Source organism: Meles meles, chromosome 4, assembly GCF_922984935.1.
Source record: "Meles meles chromosome 4, mMelMel3.1 paternal haplotype, whole genome shotgun sequence".
Classification (NCBI taxonomy): Eukaryota; Metazoa; Chordata; class Mammalia; order Carnivora; family Mustelidae; genus Meles; species Meles meles.
In genome coordinates, this window is record NC_060069.1 from 48,813,305 (window position 1) to 48,837,752 (window position 24,448).

Sequence of the window (24,448 nt, forward strand, 5' to 3'; positions counted from 1 at the left end):
CTTTCTTTTTTCAACTGAATGTCCAGAGTTAGAAAGCAAAGTAGAATTATATAGGAAAGTCATGTAATTAAGAGTTTAATCAACATCAAGAATGATAGGAGGGTAGGCTGCTGAGTAGAGGTATAGTTGGTCAAAATATAAACACACTAACATATAAATTAAAAACAGTGCATGCCTAAAACTAGATGGATTTTCCTAACTTCTATTCTTTAAGTTGCTCTACTGAAGGCTTTCTGCCAAATCCACATGCCACTTTGATATCTTTACTGTAAGAAATATGGATATTTCTTGCCCAATGTATAGAAACATGTCTTTACTGCAGCATATAAGAAACATACAAGTACAAAGAGCTCAGTTTTTAATCCTAGTCACCTGACAGAATTTTAGTTCTGCTTCTGTCAATAACTCACCAAGTGACCTCTGACAAGTCACTTTCCAAATCAGAACCTCAATGTCCTGAGCTATAAGGAAACAGTCCAAATTAAGAATTTATCCAACTTTAGAGCACCTGATGGCTCAGTCTGTTAAGCATCTGCCTTCGGCTCAGGTCATGATCCTAGGGTCCTGGGATCAAACCCCAGGTCTGACTCCCTGCTCAATGAAGCAGGGAGAACCTGCTTCTCCCTCTGCCCTTCCCCCCACCAACTCTCTCTTGCACTGACACACACTTGCTCTATCTCACATAAATATCTTTTAAAAAACAGGATTCATTCAACTTAGACATAGGCTTGCATGAAATGTACTTGATTCAGAGTAAGTTATATACACTTGTCTCTTGGACACAAGCATATCATCTAAAATGTGATCATCAGAGCCTGTAAAAAGACTACCCTACAGAATAACTGTTGTGCTTTCTCCTGCACCAAATACTGCTTTCTTCATTGTTGCTGATGGTTCAAATATTTCCTAATACAAAATGGCAAACATCTGCTTTTACTCCTCCATATAAAAGCTTCAATGACCAATAAATCTTAAAACAACCTTTCATTTAATCTGGTGCCTTATTAAAAAAAAAAAAGTACTCTTTTCCTATTTCAATTAGCAATTCTTACAAAGTATTCAGTATCAGCATAAAATTAGACCATGTTATCAGTCATTTATTGTCCAATGAATATGAATGTGAACTGTGCCATTAACTAAAAGGCTTATGTGGGGCCAGATGATCACAGTACAGTCAGGGAAAGTGAGCACCCTCCATATTCATAATGCTTCTGAAAGATCACCAAATGTTTCAAGTTCAAGTGGAATGTGTTCTTAAAATGCCCTGAATTTCTTTTTGCAATGATACTGAAACTGGCTTCAGTACATTCTACAGTATACTTGGTTATCATGTAATTCCCCTACAGAGGAAGTGAAAGAAAATCAGGGGCTGTCTGCATTTGTTAACAGGAAGACAGGTTCTCCAAATCCTTTCTGCTCTACAGGATTTACTTGCTTCACTGTTTTTTTTAAGGAGTCAAAATTATTTTGTTTTTGTTTTAATTGAAGTAATAGCTGCCTTTAAGTATAAATTTGTTTTTTTTTTTTTAAAGATTTTATTTATTCGACAGACAGAAATCGCAAGTAGGCAGAGACAGGCACAGAGAGAGGGGGAGGCAGACTCCCTGCCGAGCAGAGAGCCCGATGTAGGGCTCGATCCCAGGACCCTGGGATCATGACCTGAGCCGAAGGCAGAGGCTTTAACCCACTGAGCCACCCAGGCGCCCCAGTATAAATTTGTTTTTTATAGCACTGCCTGTTTTGAAAGCAGTGTTAAGTCCTAATATATCATATGAAGCTGAAAGAGGCTAAACAGTGTACCTTAAGTTAGACAACCATTCCAAATTAAGCACAATTGGACATATCCATGCCCAAAGCAAAAACTCTTGAGCTCTTGCTCATGCGTTCCCACCTTCTTTTGATCATAAACCATTCTAAGTTTGCAATCTGTACATCCATCTTTTAGTCTCCAACCCAAAACTTTCAGATTCTTCACAGTTATCTCCCCTTACAATCAAAAACTTTAAAAATACATGCTTATCTGTTTAGTTAAAGCTTTATAAGAACCTTGCTCCCTTTATGTCAAAATAAATCTGAGAGAAAATAGTAAACAAAAATTCTGAATGGTACCTAACACCATCTATGAAACTTAACTGGATGCTCTAGTAACAGTGACAAAATGATACTATATAACATTCCTGGAAAATATGCAAATATCAGCATGTCTTACATAACTAAAGTCAATCTAAACAAGTAAGCTCACTGTCTGCAAAGGAAATTACTGTGTGTTTAGGCCTTGATTTAACTTCGATACCAATCAACATCTTACGGAAATTTGAAAAACTGGAAAAAAAAAAAAGTAAAAGCGACTTGTTCCTTGTCCTCTATTCCTACCCTAGTGAATTCAGGCAAATGATCACAGGTCTTAATCTACTGTCATTAGTTCAGCTAGCTCAGGTCAGTCTGCCCACTGAGCACAAGCTATCAGGCAGTCTGATAAGTTTTCTGGAGTATCTCTTACAGGTAAGGATCCGAAAGAGAAATACTGAAATTCGTCAGCAACCAGTCTCATGTTGAGAGAGAGGGAGTAAATTAATACAGAGAATGATACATGTTGCTTACAGAAATAAGTAGTTCAAAGAGGGTTGAAGAAATTACAAAAAAAAGCAGGACAGACTTAACAGAAAATGAGCACTTGAGCGAGGCCTGGTGGGGTGTTGAAACAGGCAGATTTGGAGAGTGTAGAAGGAAATTCCAGGCAGGGCAACAGGGCTCACAGGAACAACAGTCTGGAAGAAGTGAAAAAGTCAAAGTATTACAGGGCGACTTGAATAGTAACGTCAAGCTTGATTGCATACCACTACATTTTACAGAAAGTTTTCATATCCATTTCTTCAGTTAACTGTCATCACAAGCCCATGTATTAGGCACAGTATATATTATCTCCAGTAAACAGATAATAAAACCAAAGCTCAGAGATACTGAGTATTACCTCTGAGTTCTTACACCTAATAGGTGGTAAATAGGAGATGTGAAACCAGGTCTTACAAGTCTAGGTTGAAGGTATTTCCTTTTAGAAAGAAGTCAGTCTGATGAAGTTAAATTTTGTACTGTAAGTCTGATTTCAATTGGGAAGAATTATTTAATGTATCAGTAAACTAGAGCAAATACTGCAAAATAATTATAGGAGGAGCTCAATTACTAAAAAGATGCTTGGCAGAGGTGTACAGAGTAAAAATGTAGCCTCCTTCTATATTTAAAATGAAAAAGAAAATAAGAGGCATATCACATATTGCCAAGTAAACAGGGATTAGAAATGTCTGCATTTCTTACCTCCCTTCAATTGGCATAAATCTTTTCAACATCTGTTCCCCACATTTTGTGGGGAACATAGGGAGAGAACCCATAAGCAGGGAAGAGAAAGTTGGGGCACTAGGGTGGCTCAATGGGTTAAAGCCTCTGCCTTCAGCTCAGGTCATAATCCCAGGGTCCTGGGCTCCATCAGGCTCTCTGCTCAGCAGGGAGCCTGCTTTCTCCTCTCTCTCTGCCTGCCTCTCTGCCTACTTGTGATCTCTACCTGTTGCATAAATAAATAAAATATTAAAAAAAATAGGGAAGAGAAAGTAAACGAAAATAAATAAATAAATAAAATGTTGATAAACCCAAATATGAATAGCTGAACAACACCCTAGTGGTTTCTATTCTACAATCCAGAGAGCAAGTTTTCATGTTTTACACAGTAACCAATTATGAAACAGAAAACAGATTTAGAACCTGGAGACAATCTGTGGTAGACCCGTACCCTCCAGGCTTTAAGTACCAATGAAAACTTCACATATCCAGAAGAGGTTTTGTAGTAAGGACTTCACTCAGTTGTCATATCCAACTGCCTATGGTATTTCAGCAATGTCTCCTTTAGCTGTGTAATCACCAGTATCCATCTACTCTGATGAAATTATTAGAATTATCCTTTTTACTCACAAAGTAAATAGTAAAGTAAAAAAGTAAAACTCACAAAGTCTGGGTTTGGTCTATAAATTCTTTGGCGATCCTGTCTAAGCCTAGTAGTTTTCCTAGTATGGGAAGCTTGAGAGTCACTGACACGAAGTTCCTGGACTTCAGGGATGTTAAAAGCACAGTGAACTGGGGTCTATCCATAGCTCCCTAATCATTTCTAAACCTCCAATCTCTCCTCTCCAACATACACACATAGCCAAGATGACTTTTTGAAGATCAGTTCTGTGACGCTCTAATGGGATAACTATAAAAAGAAATAAAGAAACGCTTTGTGGGTCCACTAAAAACCCTATTTGAAATAAGGTCTGACCACGAAACCTAGGAAAACAAGAGAAGCAGACACGTCCAGTTAAAATCCAGCCATTGGGGATAGGATAAGGGACCTTTTGTAGGCAAAGCCACAAGGTGATCTGTAAATACAGATATTGAGAATTGGCAGTTCTTTCAAATGGCTGTTGGCCCAGACGTTTATAGCAAGGTCAAGAAGTGCAGATGGGGAGATAATGATCTTAATCAAGTCTCTTTCTCTTTGTCTACTTCAGGTTTCCCATCTAGACAATAAGAACTTTTTTTTTTAATATTTTATTTATTTATTTGACAGGCAGAGATCACAGGTAGGCAGAGAGACAGGCAGACAGAGAGGAAGAGAAGCAGGCTCCCTGCTGAGCAGAGAGCCCTATGCGGGGCTTGATCCCAGGACCCTGGGATCATGACCCGAGCTGAAGGCAGAGGATTTAACCCACTGAGCCACCCAGGCACCCCTAGACAATAAGAACTTTTTGAAAGTATTTGTCAATCCTAACATTTGGTACTTTACAGACTCTCATAATATGAAAGAAAAAAACCAATATTTTAAAGCATTTGATAGGAAAGTGCTCCTAAAATATTAATGTAATTAATGCAATAAAGTAAACTATGGACTCCTCTATATAGTCAATTAAAAAAAAAAAAAACGGAAAAAAATGTTGTTGTTGATTGGGAGGCAGTGAAGAAGGAAAGATACCCTTATAAGCCATTCACACTTTTTCTATTTGCAGTTAAAAATCCCGGAGCAAAGTTAATGGATTAAGTGACTCAGCTTTTATGACTCATTAGAAAAATAAAAGCCAAAAAGTCCAGTGGAGACTCCCCTGGTATTTGGTCACTGAGGAGCTGTGTTGAGACTGGAAATACTCATTACACACTAAACTTTCGAAGCCGAGTGGTAAATCAACCTAGGTACTTCTGATAGAAGTTTCTAAGAAGACTAAGTAACACTTCCTTCATACAAACGTCAGTAACACATTTTGAAGACAGCCAGTGATAAGCAATAAGCTAAAAATCAAAAGCAAACTTATTTAAAAAGTTGAATCTGTTTACTCATCCAATTCATTCATGAAAGCCCACAGACCCTTACTCAGAGCTGACATATGAAATATTCTTTACACATGGCTTCTATCTAGAGAATCAATTTTGAAGTACCTAGAAACATATATGGAGTATAAATTTATTCTTCCAAAAAAAAAAAAAGAAAAATCAGGATTTGTCTATATTTTTAAAAGTCACTACCAATCTAAAACACACTATCATAAGAATTCAATCAGCAATCGTCAACGACACCGACATATTAAAGAAAAGTTGTAACTGATGTTCATGGTGACAACTGAATATCAAAAGAAAAAGTTAAATAAGGATGTTTTTTAAAGTTTCATCAAAAATGGTCCCCCAAAAACCTACTATTTGTTCCTATAAAGTACCAGATGATAAAAAGTTTAAGCTTTGCTGGTCATAGGATCCCTGCCACAACTACTCATCTCAGCCTTCGTAGCGTGAAAGCAGACACAGGCAATATGTAAACAATGAACATGGTTTTGTTCCAATAAAACTTTACTTATAGAAACTGAAATATGAATTTCATAGCATTTTCATATGTCATCAATCTTTCTCTTTTTTTTCAATCATTAAAAAATAGAAAACCCATTCTCAGCTCACCTGCTGTGTGAAAACAAAGAAGTGGGTAGGCTGCATTTGTCCATGGTCCATAGTTTATAGACCCCTACCTTAGAGGAACAAATTCCAATTACTAGAGAGGGGGAAAAAATGCTGCTCATTCTTGAACACTGACAGAGAAATGAGTTGCCACTACAAAAACTTGAGAAATTAGAGTAGGGAAGATTCCTGCACTAGGGTGACCACGTTATTCTCGTCAGTATACTGCAAATGTCCATTGGGAAAATCCAAATGTATAATCAGGGTATTAAAAACTACAGACTCCTGGGACCACATCCAAGAGATTTAGCTGGTATCTAGTAGGGCCAGCAATGTGCTTATAGTGAAGCTCCCATCATGAATAGTCTAATGTTGCACCAAAGTTTAAAAACCATTGACATTTGCAAAATATATATCTGATATAAGACCTGACTCCACAATGTATAAAGAACTCTCAAAACGCAATAAAAAGAAAACAGCATAATTTTTTTTAAGAGGGGCCAAAAGCTTAGAACACAAACTTCAACAAATAAATAAGACTGGCAAATAAGCATAAAATAAGAGGCTTAACATCATTAGTTATTAGAGAAATGCAAACTAAAGCCACATGTATTATTATACACCTATTAAAATAGCTAAAAGCAAAAAACAAAACAACAAAAAACCCTGACAATGCAAAATGCAAACTGTGGGCAAGGATGCAGAGCAAGTAGAGCTGGTGGGATGGTGGAAATGCAAAATGGTACAGCCACTTCGAAAAACAGTCTGGCAGTTTCTTATAAAGCCGTACACTCACCATATGACCCAGCAATCCCACCATAAGTGCTTACCCAAAAGAAATGAAAATTTCCTTTCACCAAAAAAATCTCTATTTGCAATTGTTTACAGGGACTTTATAACCACCAAAAGTAAAAACAACCCAAATGTTCTTCAACAAGTGAATGGATAAGCTAACTGTGGTACAGCCAAACACTGGAACTCAACAATGAGAACAACCAGAATTACTAATACATACAACATAGTACCAGATACATTATGCTAACTGAAAGAAGCTAAACTCAAAAAAGTACTTACTGTATGAGCCAAATGATATGACATTTTTGCAAAGGAAAAAATTATAGTGGCAGAAAACAAATCAACGGCTAATGGGAGACAGGGAAAAAGGGTGGAGAAGTTTGGGGGTTATGCAACTGTACTGATCTTACTGTTGCAATAATTACAAGACGATGCATTTGTTAAAACTCAGACCTGTAAATTAAGGATGAGTTTTGACTGTAAATAAATTGTACCTCAGTAAATCTGACTAAAAGGGAAAAAAAAATACTGATATATAAACAAAACTGATTACACTATGTTCTGGTTTATGAGAAACTTTTCACTGTTTTTATGTTAGTGTATATGGTTACCAACTATCATACGCATACAGACATACTTTAATGTATGTGGAGGGTTTTTTGTAGATGAAATGATGTAAAAATAAATGGGTGTGTGTGTGTATGTGTGTGCACATATGTCATGACTTCTAACAGTAGTATCTGGGAACTCTTCTGCACTGGTTTCTAAATATAAACATCTGGGAATAAATGGTCTAAATAATCCCCAAGATCCTTCTGCATATATAAGCCAATTATCCTTTGTAGGTCTTATTCAAGATCTAGGGTATCCTAATTTTACCTTTTGAAGTACAGGTCACCTTTAAGTGGGTCATCAGTTAAAAATATTAATTCAACAGACCTTCCATAGCTACTTCTGAAACTGCAAATACAGCTATGATAGGTTTGTTTTTCCCCCATGACTCAGAGTGGTTCATTTTAAAAATATGCTCGTTGTACTAGAAAACTAGGATTTCAAGTAGAGTTCCCTAAAGTTTTGTGGTATCTATAAATGCTTTCTTTATGAGCAGAATATCACATAGCTTTTTATCACTAAGGCAAATTCATTTATCGCAATAAAAACTCCTATACCCCCGGCAAGGACTGTGGAAAAACCATGGCCTATGGCTTTGTTTGAGTTTATTTCCCTATATGTTCAAAGTGTCCAAGCCTTTAAAGTTTAGCCCCATCAGGTAGAGTACAGCAGAGAAGACATGCACTTTTTTTTTTTTTAAATATAGCATTGAGGCAAGAGTGAGACTTCCCACACTTCACTCAATAATTCATTTGATGAATCAGAAATAAAACCTTAAAAAAGGTTTTAATTAAAAATTAAAGTCTATATTATCTCATTAACATTAATATCAAAAATTATCCTTAAAGTAACATCAAAACATCTCTGAAATTGTTCTCATTTTCATTCAACTGTTCTAAACATAAGATAGTATTAATGAAAAACATTAAAAATTAATCTGATGTATCTATAGAGTAATTTAAAAGAGAGATGACAAGGGGAAGGGGGAAAAGAAAGAAAAAGGAAGGGAAAAGTTAGGAGAAGAGAGAAAATGGGGGAGGAGGGAGAAGACAGGATAGGAGAGAATATTTGCAGTTTTAAATGTTTCTAATTCTAGCCCCAATGTGCTAATTCCTAGCTACTTAACCTCAGCAGTTCAGTACACTCACTTCCCCATCCTAGACCTAAGAATTTCCTCTGGAAAATGAGGAGGTTGGTTGGGATTAGTGGTTTTTAATGCTTTCTACTCTGAGATCCTTTGATTAAATATCAATTAACTTTACAGTTTCACACATGGAAGAAGTTGTTCTTTAGGTATCTATTAGTTAAAAAAATTTCAATGACTTAAAAATAGTTTATTAAAAAATCGTAATTTACAAATGATAGCTATATCCATTTTTAAAAATTAATTCAAGCAAGAAAGTATTGCATCCTTGCACATAGCAACAAACTGGAAGAGTTTCCTTTTTCCTTTATGTGAGAGGCATTTGGGATGCAGTATAAATTTAGAGGGTTCTTTACAGCAACTCCTTAAACTCTACACAACTGCCTCTCCACTACAGTGAAGATCATGTCCATGCACCACAGGGCATGCTTTATTGTGAAACTACCCTTGCATAACAGGTGGCACACAGTAGATAAACACTTTTTTAAAAAATATGTATCTAAGATTCTTTCCAACTTCCAAATTGTGAGATAAATGCTTTAAACCTATTACTCAAAGAAAAATCAAAACTGCAAAAGAGCATTTGTTAGGTGTTTTCACTAAAATTTTATTCTTAATAATGATTACCTCCAAGGACAGAAGAGCACAGAATTCTTTTTTTTTTTTCCTTTTCACTTTTTGTTACACATATCTACATAGGATAAAATCTATTTTTAAGATGCACCTATGAGAAAATAAACATTAGGAAAAAAAGATTAGAAGTTTTTATACAAAAAAAATAAAGTATTTCTTTAATAAATTTAATTCTGGCACTGTGATCTGTGATCCCTATGGATAAAAGGCATTATCCCTGCCCTTTAAGAACCTAGACTCTGAAAAAAAAAAAAAAAAAAAAAAAAAAGAACCTAGACTCTGAAAAGGAATATAAAATATTATTTTTGATATATAATAATAGTATACTACACCAGAGGTATGATTCCTGAAGCAACAGGAAGCATTTAATAATACATTCATTCAGCCATTTACATATGCAAATATTTGCTGAATATTTTCTGGCTACGTGAAAGACCTAAAGCCAGATGAGGGTAAAGAAAGATAAATAAGATACAAATCTCCCAATTCAGGTAGATCCAGCCATTGTCTCCTTAAAAAACAGCAACAACAACAACAAAAATCTGCTGTATAATTCTGAAGAAAAGAGAAAATGAGTTTGCCCTGGAGCCAGATGCTGTATGTCTCACAGATACTGCCTTCACATTACATGCACGTTGATACGCTTTAGATCTCTGGGAAAACTTGCTTAATTTACTGCACCAGCCCTAATTTTGTATCTTTCCCCTTAAAATTCTGGATGTGTGCCATTAATTTAATTTATCTCACTATACCACTGGGGTGTCCTGAACGTAAAACGAATCAGTGCTTTCGAGACATATTTCTAAAACTGTATTAAACTTTATCTTCCACAAAAAAAAAAAAAAAAAAAAGATTTTCTTTCAGAATAGCTAGCTGCTTTTACTTCAAGAAATAAGTCACTAGGTATATTGATTTCAGACACACGCATACACACAGAGTTAACCAACTCTGGAGATGGTGGAACTTTCCATCTGAAGACTAGTACAAACACATAATACGTAATGCATTTCTTACTACTGTAAGAGAAGAAATAAGAAGGCTGGCACTAGCAACTGGTGTGTTGTGCTAAATGGCTATAAATGGGAAAACTCAAATGCCTATAAAATTACAAAGGAGTTGGTAAAAGTTTAAGAGTCTAGAAATGACTTTGATGGACAGGCTAATATTAGTTCTTAGACCAACATTTTAAGAGTTAAAACTCTGTTAGACAGAAGGAGCAAAATTATGATGGTAAGTGAGCCACTCCAATTAAGGAGGGATATGAGAATCTAAGTGGAGGGGGCAAATAGGAAAGTGAGGGGTCTGGACTATTGTGTCAGAAAGAAAATTTGGAAAAGAAGCCAAAACTGACCAAAAACCTAAGTTGTCAACTGAAGAAAAGCATTCATTTTTTAGAAAAATATATTCCCAGTTCCGATCTAAACTAAGAAACTTAATACTGTTGGAACCTGACTGTACCTTTGTCTAATATTCGCAAATTGCATGATGCATTTGAATTATACATCTACTGATTTAAGAAAACAATGGCTGGAATTATTTCAAATCTTGTTGGGTAGAAGCTCAAATGTTTCAGGAGAAATAAAGGACTATTCCTAAACATTGGCAACAGTAATTACATTACAAAAAGTACGTGTGTTCCAAATACGCTTTTAAACCAGAAATAATGATGTGTGTTGACATTTAGCTAGATTTAATTCCTTTCATCTCCATATGAATTCAAATGTGTCCCTTTGTCTTCTACTTTAAGAGATTTCCTAAGGTAAAAATACTACTGCAATTTTCTTTTTTTTTTAAAGGTCTGTCCAACCACCTTATAAGTAAGCAAGCAAGCACTGGATTTTAACGTAGAACAGAAAATTTAAAATATTCCCTGATGTCAGCTGTTACCCATGACCTCTGTTGAGATGTTCACAACAAAGGTCACAGGGCTCCCCAACTCCTCCCAAAGAAAAGGCAGTGGGAAGCCACAGACATCCACTGCATTATTCTTAATCTCTATTGGAATCCACCCTATGACCCCAAATCGTAATTGCATATGAATCTACCAAAGTTTAAATTGAAAAGATAAGTGGAGGAGACGGATTTTAAAAACAGCTTAAAAATCTATGTCAGGATATTAAGCAATTTACCACTAAACTTCCTTTACAAACTGAGTTGGGGTTTCAGTATTGAGAACAATCTCAATGTGTATGTTTTACTGAAACATGGGCACCAGCTTTATTCTCTTTAAATTAGGGGTTCAAAGACATTGTTAGGGAATTACTGGGCCATAATTAAGAGTAATATTAGAGAAAGATACCCTGTATTAGACTTGAATGCGTCCCAGGTCAAAAACTACACCCATTAGGAGGTTCCTAGCCTAATACATCATTTCCTTTGAGGATCCTGGAACCAGAAAAGTCAGACGCTTACAAAGACAATGATCTCTACAATTTCTGACCACCTTAGAAATCAATCAGTATTTAATTCTAACTTAATGAAAGAGCCACACCAAATTTCCTTCCCACTTTACCATATCATGCAAACTGGATCGTCAAACACCACATTATGCAAAGTGGAAACCAATTTGAATGTGCTAAAATTCCAGAGTTTAGGAATAGAAACATCTTGCATTTTTAGATGGAAAATGTTTTTTAGAACCCCTTGAGAAAGAATGTACTAGAATAAATCATTCATCATTCATGTTTTGGTTAGAAACCAGAAGACCTAAGAGTCACACAAATGCATATTCAAAAAGTGAGTTTCAAGTTTGCTCCAGGTCACAAACAGGTAAAAGAGGCTGGGAAAATCACAGCACTACACGATTAATACTTAACCTGTTAAGGTCGTGTTTGAACTCCAGTGTTCACTCTACTCATCACCCACCCCCAAAAAAGCAAAACACATTACATAGGGTCACTTTTTCTTTAGAGATATCCAACACACAGATATCTGTCCACAAAACTCCTACCCAAAAGGCTAAGTACAACCAGACAATCTCAGACACTAGTACTTTCAAAGTGTAATCTGCCTTTCCTCCCACTCAAGCACCAGATTTGACACTGCTGTGAAAACTACATTTACATGTGAATACCTGAATCTTTACCAAAGCCTTGCTGGAAATTGAAAGCTTGAAAGATCTCAGGCCTAAGCTCTCATATTCTTCAGGAACAATAGGGCAAGCCTGGCCCCATCAAAAATTCTACATAAAACCAGTGACTCTATCTCTTAGTGTTCTGAACTCTGGGAAAGAAAGCAGTGAAGCCTACTTGGTATTTTGGGGTGGGCCTAAACACCCACAAGACCATCAGAGTCAAATCAAGTTGTCAATGAAACACACAGTTCCAAGAAATCAAAAATTCTTATTTTCAATTCCACATTTCCAGGACACCCCAGGCCACACTGTTCGGCAGAAACAAATGACATTCACAACAAAGACAACCTCTGCAAGCCTGGATAGCACTCTGTGATTTCCACACTTCCCGGGCCAAAGAAGAGCCAAAGATAACTAAAGGTTAAGGTGATCCAGCACCCAAAATTTCAACAAAAAATGCTAGATCCTGGAGCACACAATCAAGAGCAGAGGAGGGAAGTCAAAAGGCTACTTGCCAGTGGCTAAACCAGACCAGTACTAATCAACCATAATTTCCCAGGACATCAGAATAAAGAGCCATTAAAAATCAAGGTCACCAGTCAGTCCCCTGTTCCCCCTTGCCCCTGCTTTTCCTAAGAAAAAATGCTTATAGCAACTTCCCATCAGCCTGCCCGCGCTGGGCAGTGCCAAGACTAAACTTTTAAACCTTGAGGGAGGTGGGAAAGTCAGCCAGCCAGCCGCTGGGCTAGGAAAAGTGGAGAGAAGGAGGGAAAGAGTCAAGTTTCAAAACAAAGGCTCCACAAGGAACTGAATGTCAACCCCTCCCCACTTTCTAGCCTTCAAGCCAGCTAGGCTGGGCCTTGATTTTTAAGGACACAAATAAGTCAGATTTACCCAGCTCTCGAGCGTTCACCAACGCTTTGCTCTTCGGGAAAACATTTTGCACAACCACTTGCGGAGGGTGGTGCTGTCCTCTCTCCCCCCATTTCCTCGGGGAGAAGAAACCGGGCTCATAAGTAATGACTCGCCCAAGGTACCACAGTAGCGCCTCAAGTCAATCCTGCCCCCGACCAGGGCCGGGGCACCGGAGGCGCCCGCGCGAGGGCCTCGGGGGCCAAAAGAACGACGTCCCCGCCCGGAGAGAGCCAGGCTGGGAGAGGGGAGGGGCCCCGCGCGCCTCGCGCCCCGGCCCCTACCTTCCTTGACTCCGGGCAGCTTGGACTGGTCGATGGTGACTTCAGCCATGTTGGGCCGGGGTCCCAGCCGGCCCTCGCCGCCCTCTTCCCCGCCCGCTACCTTGCCGCCGCTGGCCACAAGCGCGGCCCCGCGCGCAGCAGCAGCGCCCGACGCGGCGCAAAGTCCGGCCGGCAGCGCGCCGACCGGGGGGAGGTGCGGCCTCCGCGGAAGGGCTGGCGACAAAGGCGACCGGAGACCCGGCCCGGCGCCCCAGGCTGGCAGCCCAGCCACGCCGCCACAGCCACCTGCTCCCGCGCCCCCGGCCCCGATCGATACCAAATATCCGGAGCCCGGAAATGGACCCGGGCCGTCCAGTACGGAGGGAGAGAGGAGACAGAAAGGCGGGCGGGCTGGCGGGCAGGCGGGCGGGCCTGGGTGGGGAGGGGGAGGGGAGCTGCAGGTCTGTAACCGCAACTGCGAGTGGCTGGTGAGCGAAGATCCGCGCCCGCGGCCGCCTCCCTGCTGTCTCCTTTGTGCCGCGCGACGCCCCCGAGGCTGAGGCCCCCCTGCGCCCCCGCCCCCGGGCCCTGCCTCCCTATCCTCGGAGGGTTGCCTTTGTGTCCGTCTGTCGGCGGGGCCTTTGTGTCCTGAAGGCCTCAACAAAAGGGCCACATAGGTTACCCAGAACATGACTGGTATTGTCACCGGAGTCTACAGCATTCTGTGCCCTGGTTCCGGGCTGAGATTCCCTGCTGCCTGGCTCTCTTAGGCGTTCTTTGCGTCCCGGGATTAGTGGAAAGATTATATATGGACTCGGAAAACCTCTAATACAACCTACAGAACTAGACAACAGCTGATATCCGAGCCAGTTTGGAGAAGAGAGCGTTCACAACCAGCTGGAGGAACTGAGTCATTCATTCATCAAAAAACACATGACTGTCTACCAAATACGATGTTAGGTACTGGGGGTGTTTCAGACATTCCAGACATTATCACATATTGGACTATAATTGTGACATTTTCTTCTCCCAAAAATAGACATCCTGTCTGCATCTTCTGGCAACAGAATTCTCCCTCTCTTTGGGACTCCGTCCTCAGCAGTGGGCTCCTCTGCTAAGAGTGTGCAATGGTAGAACCTCCCTATCACCACCACGACCACCACCACCCACACCTGTTCCTCTAAGATGGGTATGTGACCAATACAGGTCAAGTAGTATACTTCCCTGGGATTCTTGCCTAAAGAGGGACAGGTACTTTGTTTTCTATGGGGAAGCTTTGTGCTCACTAGTAAACAATGAAACCAAACTGCAGACAGAGCAAAGATAAGAGAAAGAGAGATAAAGAGGACGTGTTCTGATATGAGAGTAAACCAGGTCCCTGGAATAGCTGGGATGCCTGCCGCTTCTGGATTCTGGGATCTACCTCCAACATCCTCTCAAATTTAAACTGGTAATTTTACTCTTAATCATGTAAAAATGGATTTTTCCTCCATTCATAACTCGAAGAGTGTCAGTCTGACAGGCCACATGGAAGAGGTTTTATTTGGACAGGACATTTTTAAAAATAGGGTAACAAAATGTAGGTTAACAAAAATTTAGGAGAAGAATTTCTAGGACTTTCTAGGCCAAAGGGTGAACAGCTATGGCTCACAGGCCAAATCTAGCTCATGGGATTTTTTTATTTTATTTATTTATTTATTTATTTATTTATTTATTTATTTTAAGAGAGGGAGAGGAGAGAAGTGGGGAGAGGCAGTGGGAATCCCAAGCAGGTTCCCAGCATGGATCCTGAAGTGGGATTGGATCCCTCCACCCTGATATCATGATCTGAGCCAAAATCAAGAATCCTGCCCCTCAACTGACTGAGCCACCCAGGAGCCCCAAGCCCACTGGATTTTAATGAGTGCATTTTATATGCTTAAATGATTACATTTTAAGTGGTTATGTCAATATAATGTAATACATTCAGTTTTGCCTCTTACGTTTCAAAATCTAAAATATTTACTATTAGACCCTTTTCCGAAAAAGTTTGCTGACCAGTAGTACTAGGCAGAAAGAACACTCAGTAAGTTAAATAAAAGTAAGTTAAATAAAATTTTTATTTCTAAAAACAGAAAGGTAGTTTTATGGTGATTTTTAAGTTCCTTGCCTTCTACTGACTTTTTCTAAATTTATGGTCAGAGAGAATATTTGTAATAGATATTTTTGGTTTCCCTCTCCAAATCCATTCTCTCCCCTTCTCTGCCATGCTCTGCCCTAGGAGCTGACGTTTACGAATACATCACCAAGACCTCCTTGCCTTGTGCTTCCTGTTGAGTTGGACCAATGGGAAGCACTGTCATAAGATCAAAAGAAGGGAAGAAAGAAATACCAGCCTATGAATTTCACTCCTCTCCCCCTTGAACTAGGCCAAAGTTTTGGCCATACCCTGGCCTTCAGATTATAACACCTTTCCCAAAGCCTCTTTTCCAGGGCTACAGCTCTCATGGGTCTCTAATAATACCATTTTCTTCCAGTGCCCCTTCAGGCCTAGGGTTGTAAAGGCTTATTACTATTATTAGTTCCTTGAACCACACCCACACCTCTGTAAGAGTCCTTCATTATATTCTTTTCAATTAAACCATTTTGAATGTGTCTGGTTTTCTGCCTAGATTCTGACTGATAGGGTAAATAAGATATGGCCAAGGGTCACTGCTTTGTTTTCCTTAAAAACATCCGCATTTCTGTCCTAGAGAAAAACAAATATATACAAGTCATGTTTATGTTTCAGGAATCAGCTGCCTTCAGCAGGAAAAGTAATGAAAAATGACCAGAAGCCCCTTTCTGTTGCTGGACCAAATGACCCTAAAATCCTCCCAAAAGTCAGGCTATCCCTCCCCACCTCCACCCTTACTCTGTATCCACCTCCCCACCTCCACCCTTACTCTGTATCTACCCTCAATCTCAGCAATTAGAGCTCAGGTTACAGGATCAGCACCTTCTAGCAGGGGAGTGAAATGACTAAATATCTTCTGATGATTTAAAAGGAAATGAATGGACTGTCTTTTTTCCATTAGACATTCTTTCCTGCTTTGTCGAAGATTAGTTCACCATAGAGTTGAGGGTCCATTTCTGGGTTCTGTATTCTGTTCCATTGATCTATGTCTGTTTTTGTGCCAGTACCATACTGTCTTGATGATTACAGCTTTGTAATAGCTTCAACTAATGGTGTTGGGAAAATTGGACAACAATGTGCAGAAGAATGAGACTGGACCATTTCCTTACACCACACACAAAAATAGACTCAAAATGGATGAAAGACCTAAATGTGAGACAGGAATCCATCAAAAATCCTAGAGGAGAACACCTCTTAGACTTCAGCTGCAGCAAATTCTTCCTAGACACATTGCCAAAGGCAAGGGAAACAAGGGCAAAAATGAACTATTGGGACTTCTTCAAGATAAAAAGCTTTTGTACAGCAAAGGAAGCAATGAAACCAAAAGACAATGGACAGAATGGGAGAAGATATTTGCAAATGACATTATCAGATAAAGGGCTAGTATCCAAAATCTATAAAGAACTTATCAAACTCAATACCCAAAGAACAAATAATCCAATCAAGAAATGGGCAGAAGCCATGAACAGATATTTGTGCAAAGAAGGCATCCAAATGGCCAACAGACACATGAAAAAGTGCTCAACAACACTTGGCATCAGGGATATACAAATGAAAATCACAGTGAGATACCACCTCACACCAGTCAGAATGGCTAAACTTAACAAGTCAGAAAACGACAGATGTTAGCAAGAATACAGAGAAAGGGGAACCCTCCTACACTGTTGGTGGGAATGCAAGCTGGTGCAGCCACTCTGGAAACAGTATGGAAGTTCCTCAAAGAGTTGAAAATAGAGCTACCCTATAGCCCAGCAAACACACTACTGGGTATTTACCCCAAAGATGCAAATGTAAGCAATTCGAAGGGGCACGTGCACCCAAATGTTTATAGCAGCAATGTCCACAATAACCAAACTATGGAAAGGGCCCAGACGTCTATCGACAGATGAATGGATTAAAAAGATGTAGTATATATATACAATGGAAAATTATGCAGCCATTAGAAAATGAAATCTTGCCATTTGCAATGATGTGGATAGAACTAGAGGGTATTATGCTAAGCAAAACAAGCCAATCAGAGAAAAAGACAATTGTCATATGATCTCACTGATTGGTGGAATTTGAGAAACAAGGCAGAGGATCATAGAGGAAGAGAGGAAAGAATGAAACAATACAAAATCAGAGAGGGAGACAAACCATAAGAGACTCAATCTCAGGAAACAAACTGAGGGAATTTGAAATGGAGGTGTGTGGGAGGGTTGGGATAGCTGGGTGATGGACACTGGCAAGGCTACGTGCTAGGATGTATAAGACCAATGAATCACAGACCTGTACCCCTGAAACTAATAATACATGTTAATAAAAAAATGAAATAAAATAAATGAAAGGAAATCAACGTATAGTGAATTCCTATAAAGAGTTTATGTATTTTAATGTCCTGAAATATCAATTTTACAGCAAAAAGTAGCAAAAGATGGGCTTCCCAGAAGAGGTATAATCCCTAATTTTAAGCAGCTCTCAAACAAGCAATTCAGGGCTAAATTGCGACTCAAATGCCACAGGTAGAAATAAAGATTTATTTATAAGTTATACCGAGTATTTTGGTATTACCAAAATACTTGAGTAGATTATTGTAAAGGAAAGTCATATAATACATTTTCTACATGAAGAGGGTTAGTTTGGGAATAATGAACACGTGGATTGGAATAGGGAGAGTTTAGACATGAGAAGTCAAATTGGAAAACTAGAACATTCAACAGCCAAGTGGTACCAGATGTTGAACTCCACAAGGGCAGGGATTTTTTATCTGTTTTATTCACTATTTTCCCTAATACCTAGAACAGTGCCTGGCACACAAAAGACACTCAATGAATATTTGTTAAATAAATAATGAATATATCTACTCAGTTGTATTATTAATAAGAATCCCAAATAAAGGAAGGCTAAAGGAAAGCAATATGGTCAAATAAATGAGTCACATTGGGCCTTGATACAACAAGAAAGGGGACCCACCATGTTACACATGCTCCTAGAGAGACCCCTTCTTCTTGGCATCCAGTGCTTCTACCTCACCACCACAAGCTACCTAAGAAAGTAGTTCCCCACAAAAGAGGCTGTAATTAGAACTAATTATGACTTCCACTAAGCAGACTGTGTTAGTCTGCTAGCATTGTCATAACAAAGTCCCACAGCCAGAGTGCTTGAAACAATAGTTAATTTTCTCGTGGTTCTGGAGATTAGAAGTCCAATAGCAAGGTGTTGGCAGGTTTGGTTTCTTCTGAGGCCTCTCTCCTTGGCTCACACATGGCCACCTTCTCACTGAAACTTAATTGTCACCTAAGAACATTGTTTTTCCAGCAGCCCTCAAAATTAATGGGTCTCTTCTCAAATGCCTTTCCCCCACTGGGCCTGGAGGTGCTATGGTTGTATTCTTTTTATCTTATTGCCTCTCCCAGAACATATTTATTCCCTATTCTTAACTATGTCTAGCATCTTTGAAGCTCATACCCTCAGACCCCCTACATCTCCCATGGTAGTTATTTACATACCCTTGGGTAACTTCTTGATCCTTCAAGATGATAGCTTCTTTTTCATTGTGTCCATCACCATGCAACTTGGTGATTTCAGGGTATACAAAGATAGCCCTTCTCCCAACCTGATCTCTTTTCTTAACCTCCTTATGCCCAGCAATTTTTTTACTCCACCCTGTCTCAGCCCAAAACTCCCAGGGTTATTCATTAGAATTTGGCATTACTAAAAACTGTGCTCCTTCATCAATCTTGAACAGCCATTCTCCACCTACCATTTCTATCTCCCCAATTCACTCCTACTAATACCTCATCTCCTACAATTCTTCAACAGCAGCAGAACTTATCATCTCTTTGCCTACCAGCTTGGTACTGATTCTCACTTGCCCCCATACTCCTAGTTCTGTTTTAACTAGTTTATGGCCTATTTTTGTAATTACTCCCTACAAGAAACTCTCACTTCCCTTACCTCTGTCTTCTTTCTTATTTGCATGGCAATAACTCGACCATGGCTAATTGACTATAAATTCTGTGTGTTTCCCAGGCCAATTTATTTCTTATGCCCTTAGACACTAATTGCACATCTTCTTTTCTCCTACCTATACAGACCCTTGTCCCTCCTTACTCTTAGTTTCTTAGACTACTAAGAAAATAAAAGCATTGAAAAGAGGACTTTCAACCTCACCCTTTCCAAATCTATCAATCCATCAGTCTATTTCTCCTGTATAAGATTAACACCTCCATTGTGCACTAGATCCTGGGGTGATATTCAAAACATTTATTTTTTAAATTTTTTTAAAGATTGTGTTTATTTATTTGACACAAAGAGAGAGATTGCAAGTAGGCAGAGAGGCAGGCAGAGAGAGAGGTGGAATCAGGCTCCCCATTGAGCTGAGAGTCCAATGCGGGGCTCGATCCCAGGACCCTGGGATCATGACCCAAGCTGAAGGCAGAGGATTTAACCCACTGAGCCACCCAGGCATCCCATATTCAAAACATTTAATAACCAGAATGACAGAAGTACAAACATGACAACCTAGCAGGTGTGGATAGTTCCCCTATGCCAGCTGTCACCCTTTGGTTTCTGGATAATGAGAAGATCTAGGGAGTCCCAAGCAAAAGAAGATGTGGCCCAGGTGGGGGTGGGGGCAGTCAGGGGGCTTAAGACAGCATTATAAACCAGCCAGAAAGGGTTACTATTTTGGCAATCATTATGTCTGTAGTTATTCACATATGTTGAATATCAGTCTTGATTACATCCCATCCTCTCATTTTTTCACGGATATCACTCTCCAACAGTAATTATTTTCCTCTCTGGTAAATACCTTACAACATTCAAATGTACTATTGCACCTTAACAAAAACTTCCTTTGACTTAAAATTCCCCTTCATCTATTATATATTTTTCTGTACCTGTTTATAGAGAACCTCTTTGAAATATTCAACTGTTCCAATGATCTCCTCTTGCTACTTCCCCATCCTTCCTTGAACCCATTCCAGTCATAGATTTTTAGGCTCACGACTCTAAAAAAAAAATTTTTATTATGTAAACAATGACCTTCATGATGTCAGATCCCAAGCTGAGTTTTCAGTCCTTCTTTAATTAACCTATTGCTACTATTTAATAGATATGATCCTACTTTCCTTTTTGAAATGTTTTTGTTGTTTCATTTTGGGGATTTTTCTTATTTCATTTCCTCCCAAAGGCCTTTTCACTTACCCAGCCCCTCTTCCTGGAAAGCCCCTTACCCTTGTCCCACCCCCTGCCAAATAACTGCAAATGTGCTTCTGCATTTTTTTCAGGTAGCTGCTCAAATGCCATTTTCTCAGAGAGACCTCCCTGACTTTATCTAAAATAATAACTTAATCTCTGTCATTCCATATCTTGCTCACTCTCTTTTCTCTCCAAATAAGTTATCTCTGCAGACCTTGTATGTTTAAATATTTGTCTGCTGTGTCCATCCAATCTATCAAAGTGGAACTTTGTCTCTACGAATCACTACTATATCCTCAGAATAATGTTGGCACACAGTATCTGCTCGTAACATACATGTTGAATAAACAGTTGGATAAAGCATTTAGTAAAGGATTATTAAAGCAGATCCTGACTATGCTAATCAAACAATATCTTTTAAAAAGTAAGTTTAAAAAAAGATTTTGTTTATTTGAGAGAGAGAGAAAGAGACAGAGAGACATAGAGCATGCACGCACATGCAAGCAGAGGGTGGGAGGGAACCCGACAGGGGGCTTGATCCCAGGACCCCGAGATCATGACCTGAGCTGAAGGCAGATGTTTAATCAACTGAGCCACCCAGGCACCCTTAAAAAGTAAGTTTTTAAAGAAAAATGTGTTTTTCGGAAATGAGCTTTAAGGAAAAAACCAAGACCTTAATAGACAGTAGACGTAACTAAAATTTTTTAGAGAAACAACTGGGTTTAAAAGACAGAAATCTCACTTTGCAAGAGAAATCTTTAGCTTATATACCATTGTATCCTGAAGCCCATTCTTTGTTTAAAGTCCTTTCATTTATTGCAGATAAATACATTTCTAATGCGGAAAAGAATTATGACACCATTGTCACTTCTGAGGTGTTTCCATGGCTGCCACAAGAGTGCAAGCAAGAAACAGTGAGGAAGGAGAATCTCATCCAGAAGACTTGGCAGGGACTAGGGTAGAACGTCAACCACTTTCACCTACAGGGATATTAAGCATACTGGCACAAGTACTGATTAGTGCAAGGAACATAAGGAGAGACATGAACTAACACCGAGAAAGCAAATTTCAGTAGTATGAGGTATGGTAAAATGTGCCTGACCTCAGGGCTTATTATGCTGGAGTTACAACAACAAGAAAATTATGTATGGAGAAAGGTCTTAATTAAGAGTGAGCTTCAAACTGGAAAAGACTGGAATCTGCCTTGAAAGGATGAACCACTCTGTCTCTTTTTCTGCAGGAGACCCATAATTTAGGAAACTTTTTCTGCATGTGATTTCCCCCATCATATTTGTAACTAGAAGGGCAGGGCTATAAGTTCAAATTGAGAGGAAAGAAAAAGGATGAATCTGTGAAGCTTAAGTCATCAGCAGTGTGATGGCCTTGGCAGATTTTTGGCTAAAGACATCAAGGAAATCCCTGTTCTATCACACATTTATGAAATTTCCTCAATGTTTTGTTTGGCTCTAGGTGGACACTGCTTGATGTGTAAAAGGGATTCAGTGTTAGAGAGAGTTATACTAACAGAATAAAAATATAAATAAGAAGAAGACATATCAGTTACAGTGCCTACGTCTGAGGGAAAGAAGTAGGGGATGTGAGGAAAATGTGCCAAAAGTTGTATCTGCAAGAGTGACCACAGCATCATTTCCTGTCACATATGCCCTCCTTCAGAACGGCTTTGTAGCCTCCATCAAAGTGTGGAGTTTAATTCTCCTCCTATCGAATCCGGGCTGGATCTGTGATGACATGATCAATGAAATGCAACAGAAGTGTCATTCTGAGACTTGTAAGTCCTGGCACTAAGAAGACTAGGCAACTTCTGCTTTCATGCTCTGAAAGAAGTCAGTGGACTTGTAAGAAATCTGACTGTCCTAATATCTCTATGTTATGAGAAACTCAACTAGTCACATGGAGAGGCTAGGTGAAAGGGACGAAAGATGCCCAGCCAACATCTCTAGTGGAGCGCTCAATTGACAGCTAACGCCAAGGTGATTGCCAAGCATTCTCTTCAAAACCCAGTTGAGACATTCTAGGCAGAGCCATGTGGGACCATGCCCTCACTGATCTCACCCAGTTTGTAGAATGTTAAACAAACAAATGAATGTTATTGTTTAAAGCTAATAAGCTATAGAGTGGTATATCATGTATCCAGAGATAACCAAAAGAGTACACTTCAACTGTATCTGTGGAGATTCAATTCTTTGAGAAAGGGTTACATATTTGAGACAAATCTGGAAAAGTGTTGACCTTGAATCTGGTGTGGCACATTGGTGACCATATTATTTTCCATTTTTTTTATTTACATAGGAAATATGTATTTCATAACTCAAAATTTAAAAACCTATTTAGGCTTGCATTTATGGTTCAGATAGAGTAAATAATTCTAAACACATCCTCCCTCCATAAGCAATTTTCAGCTAGAGAAAACACACTGCAACTGTTTTCAAGTACTGAGCAATAGATTGTATGATTCCTGAGGAAAGAAAGACACATGGAATGAGCCTCCCAGTCTCTTGCCAGTTCTATAGCTTGGTACAATTTTCTAATGTTTATAAAGAGGGTGTAGGCTCCTGGGTGGCTCACTTGCTTAAGTATCCAACTCTTGATTTCTGCTCAGGCCATGATCTCAGTGTTGTAGGATAGAGCCACACATGGGGCTCCATGCTGGGCATGGAACCTGCTTGAGATTCTCTCTCCCTCTCTCTTTGGCCCCCCACCCCCATTCATGTGCACACTCTTTCTATATAGAAATAAGTAAATAAGAGGCGCCTGGGTGGCTCAGTGGTTTAAGCCTCTGCCTTCAGCTCAGGTCATGATCTCAGGGTCCTGGGATCTAAGCCCCGCATCGGGCTCTCTGCTCGGCGGGGAGCCTGCTTCCCCCTCTCTCTCTGCCTGCCTCTCTGCCTGCCTCTCTGCCTACTTGTGACCTCTTTGTCAAGTAAATAAATAAAATATTTAAAAAAAAAGAAATAAGTAAATAAGTTAATTAATTAATTAATTAAATAAGGGGGTTATAATCCAAGCAGAGTCTCTCTGGGGAGGCACAGAATTGGGTGCAGAGCTGCTGACACAATTGGAACATGTGCAGCAGGGTACTGAAGAGTTTGCTGCATAGAGGATTTCTCAAGTACTTGATGAAGCTTGCATATATGAAAGATGAAACTCTGTGAGACGTAACAGAGGGCAGTATCCCTCGAGTAGAGAATGGGATGGTAATTCAAGCGGTCACTAGATGATAGAAATGTCAGAATAAAGACCCACTCAAAATGGAGAGAACTCAATAATACATCCAGTATTCAGAGAAGTTACCAAAGAGACCATAAGTTATAGGGATAGCTTACTTGCAAAGGTTACTCTTTAGCTAATCAAATAAAGTCTATAACTGAACCTTCACAGAAGGAAAGGGAGCTTCTAGTAAATAACAATCTGCCAGGACAAAAGTCAACAATTGATTTATTTTAAAAAAATGCAATCTAATCCAAATTAGATTAAAAATGCATCTTTCAAAATGTTCAGAAAAAAATCATCTACCTAAAATTACTAGACTTGCAAAGGAGTTCAGGAAATGTGGTGAATAATTAAGACAAAAAGGCACCAGAGATCGCAGACGCCAAGATGACCTAGAATTTGGAATCAGAAGGCAAGGACACAAAACAAGCTCTTGCTATCAATTATTATACATATTTTCAAGGATTTAAAGCAAAACATATGGT

General features: G+C 39.3%; 1 protein-coding gene across 3 annotated transcripts in view; it reads right to left on the reverse strand.

Moving 5' to 3' along the window:
- CCDC50 (coiled-coil domain containing 50) overlaps positions 1–14,138 on the reverse strand; it is an 84,095-nt gene extending 69,957 nt beyond the window's left edge. For 2 of the 3 annotated variants that reach the window (XM_046001849.1, XM_046001848.1), the window contains exon 1: positions 13,418–14,102. In XM_046001849.1, the coding sequence (XP_045857805.1) occupies positions 13,418–14,087 (670 nt within the window). In that variant the 5' untranslated portion in view covers positions 14,088–14,102. Of the gene's footprint in view, positions 1–13,417 lie in introns of all 3 variants that reach the window. The other variant, XR_006817993.1, reaches the window with a different exon arrangement.
- Between the last annotated feature and the right edge of the window lie 10,310 nt (positions 14,139–24,448).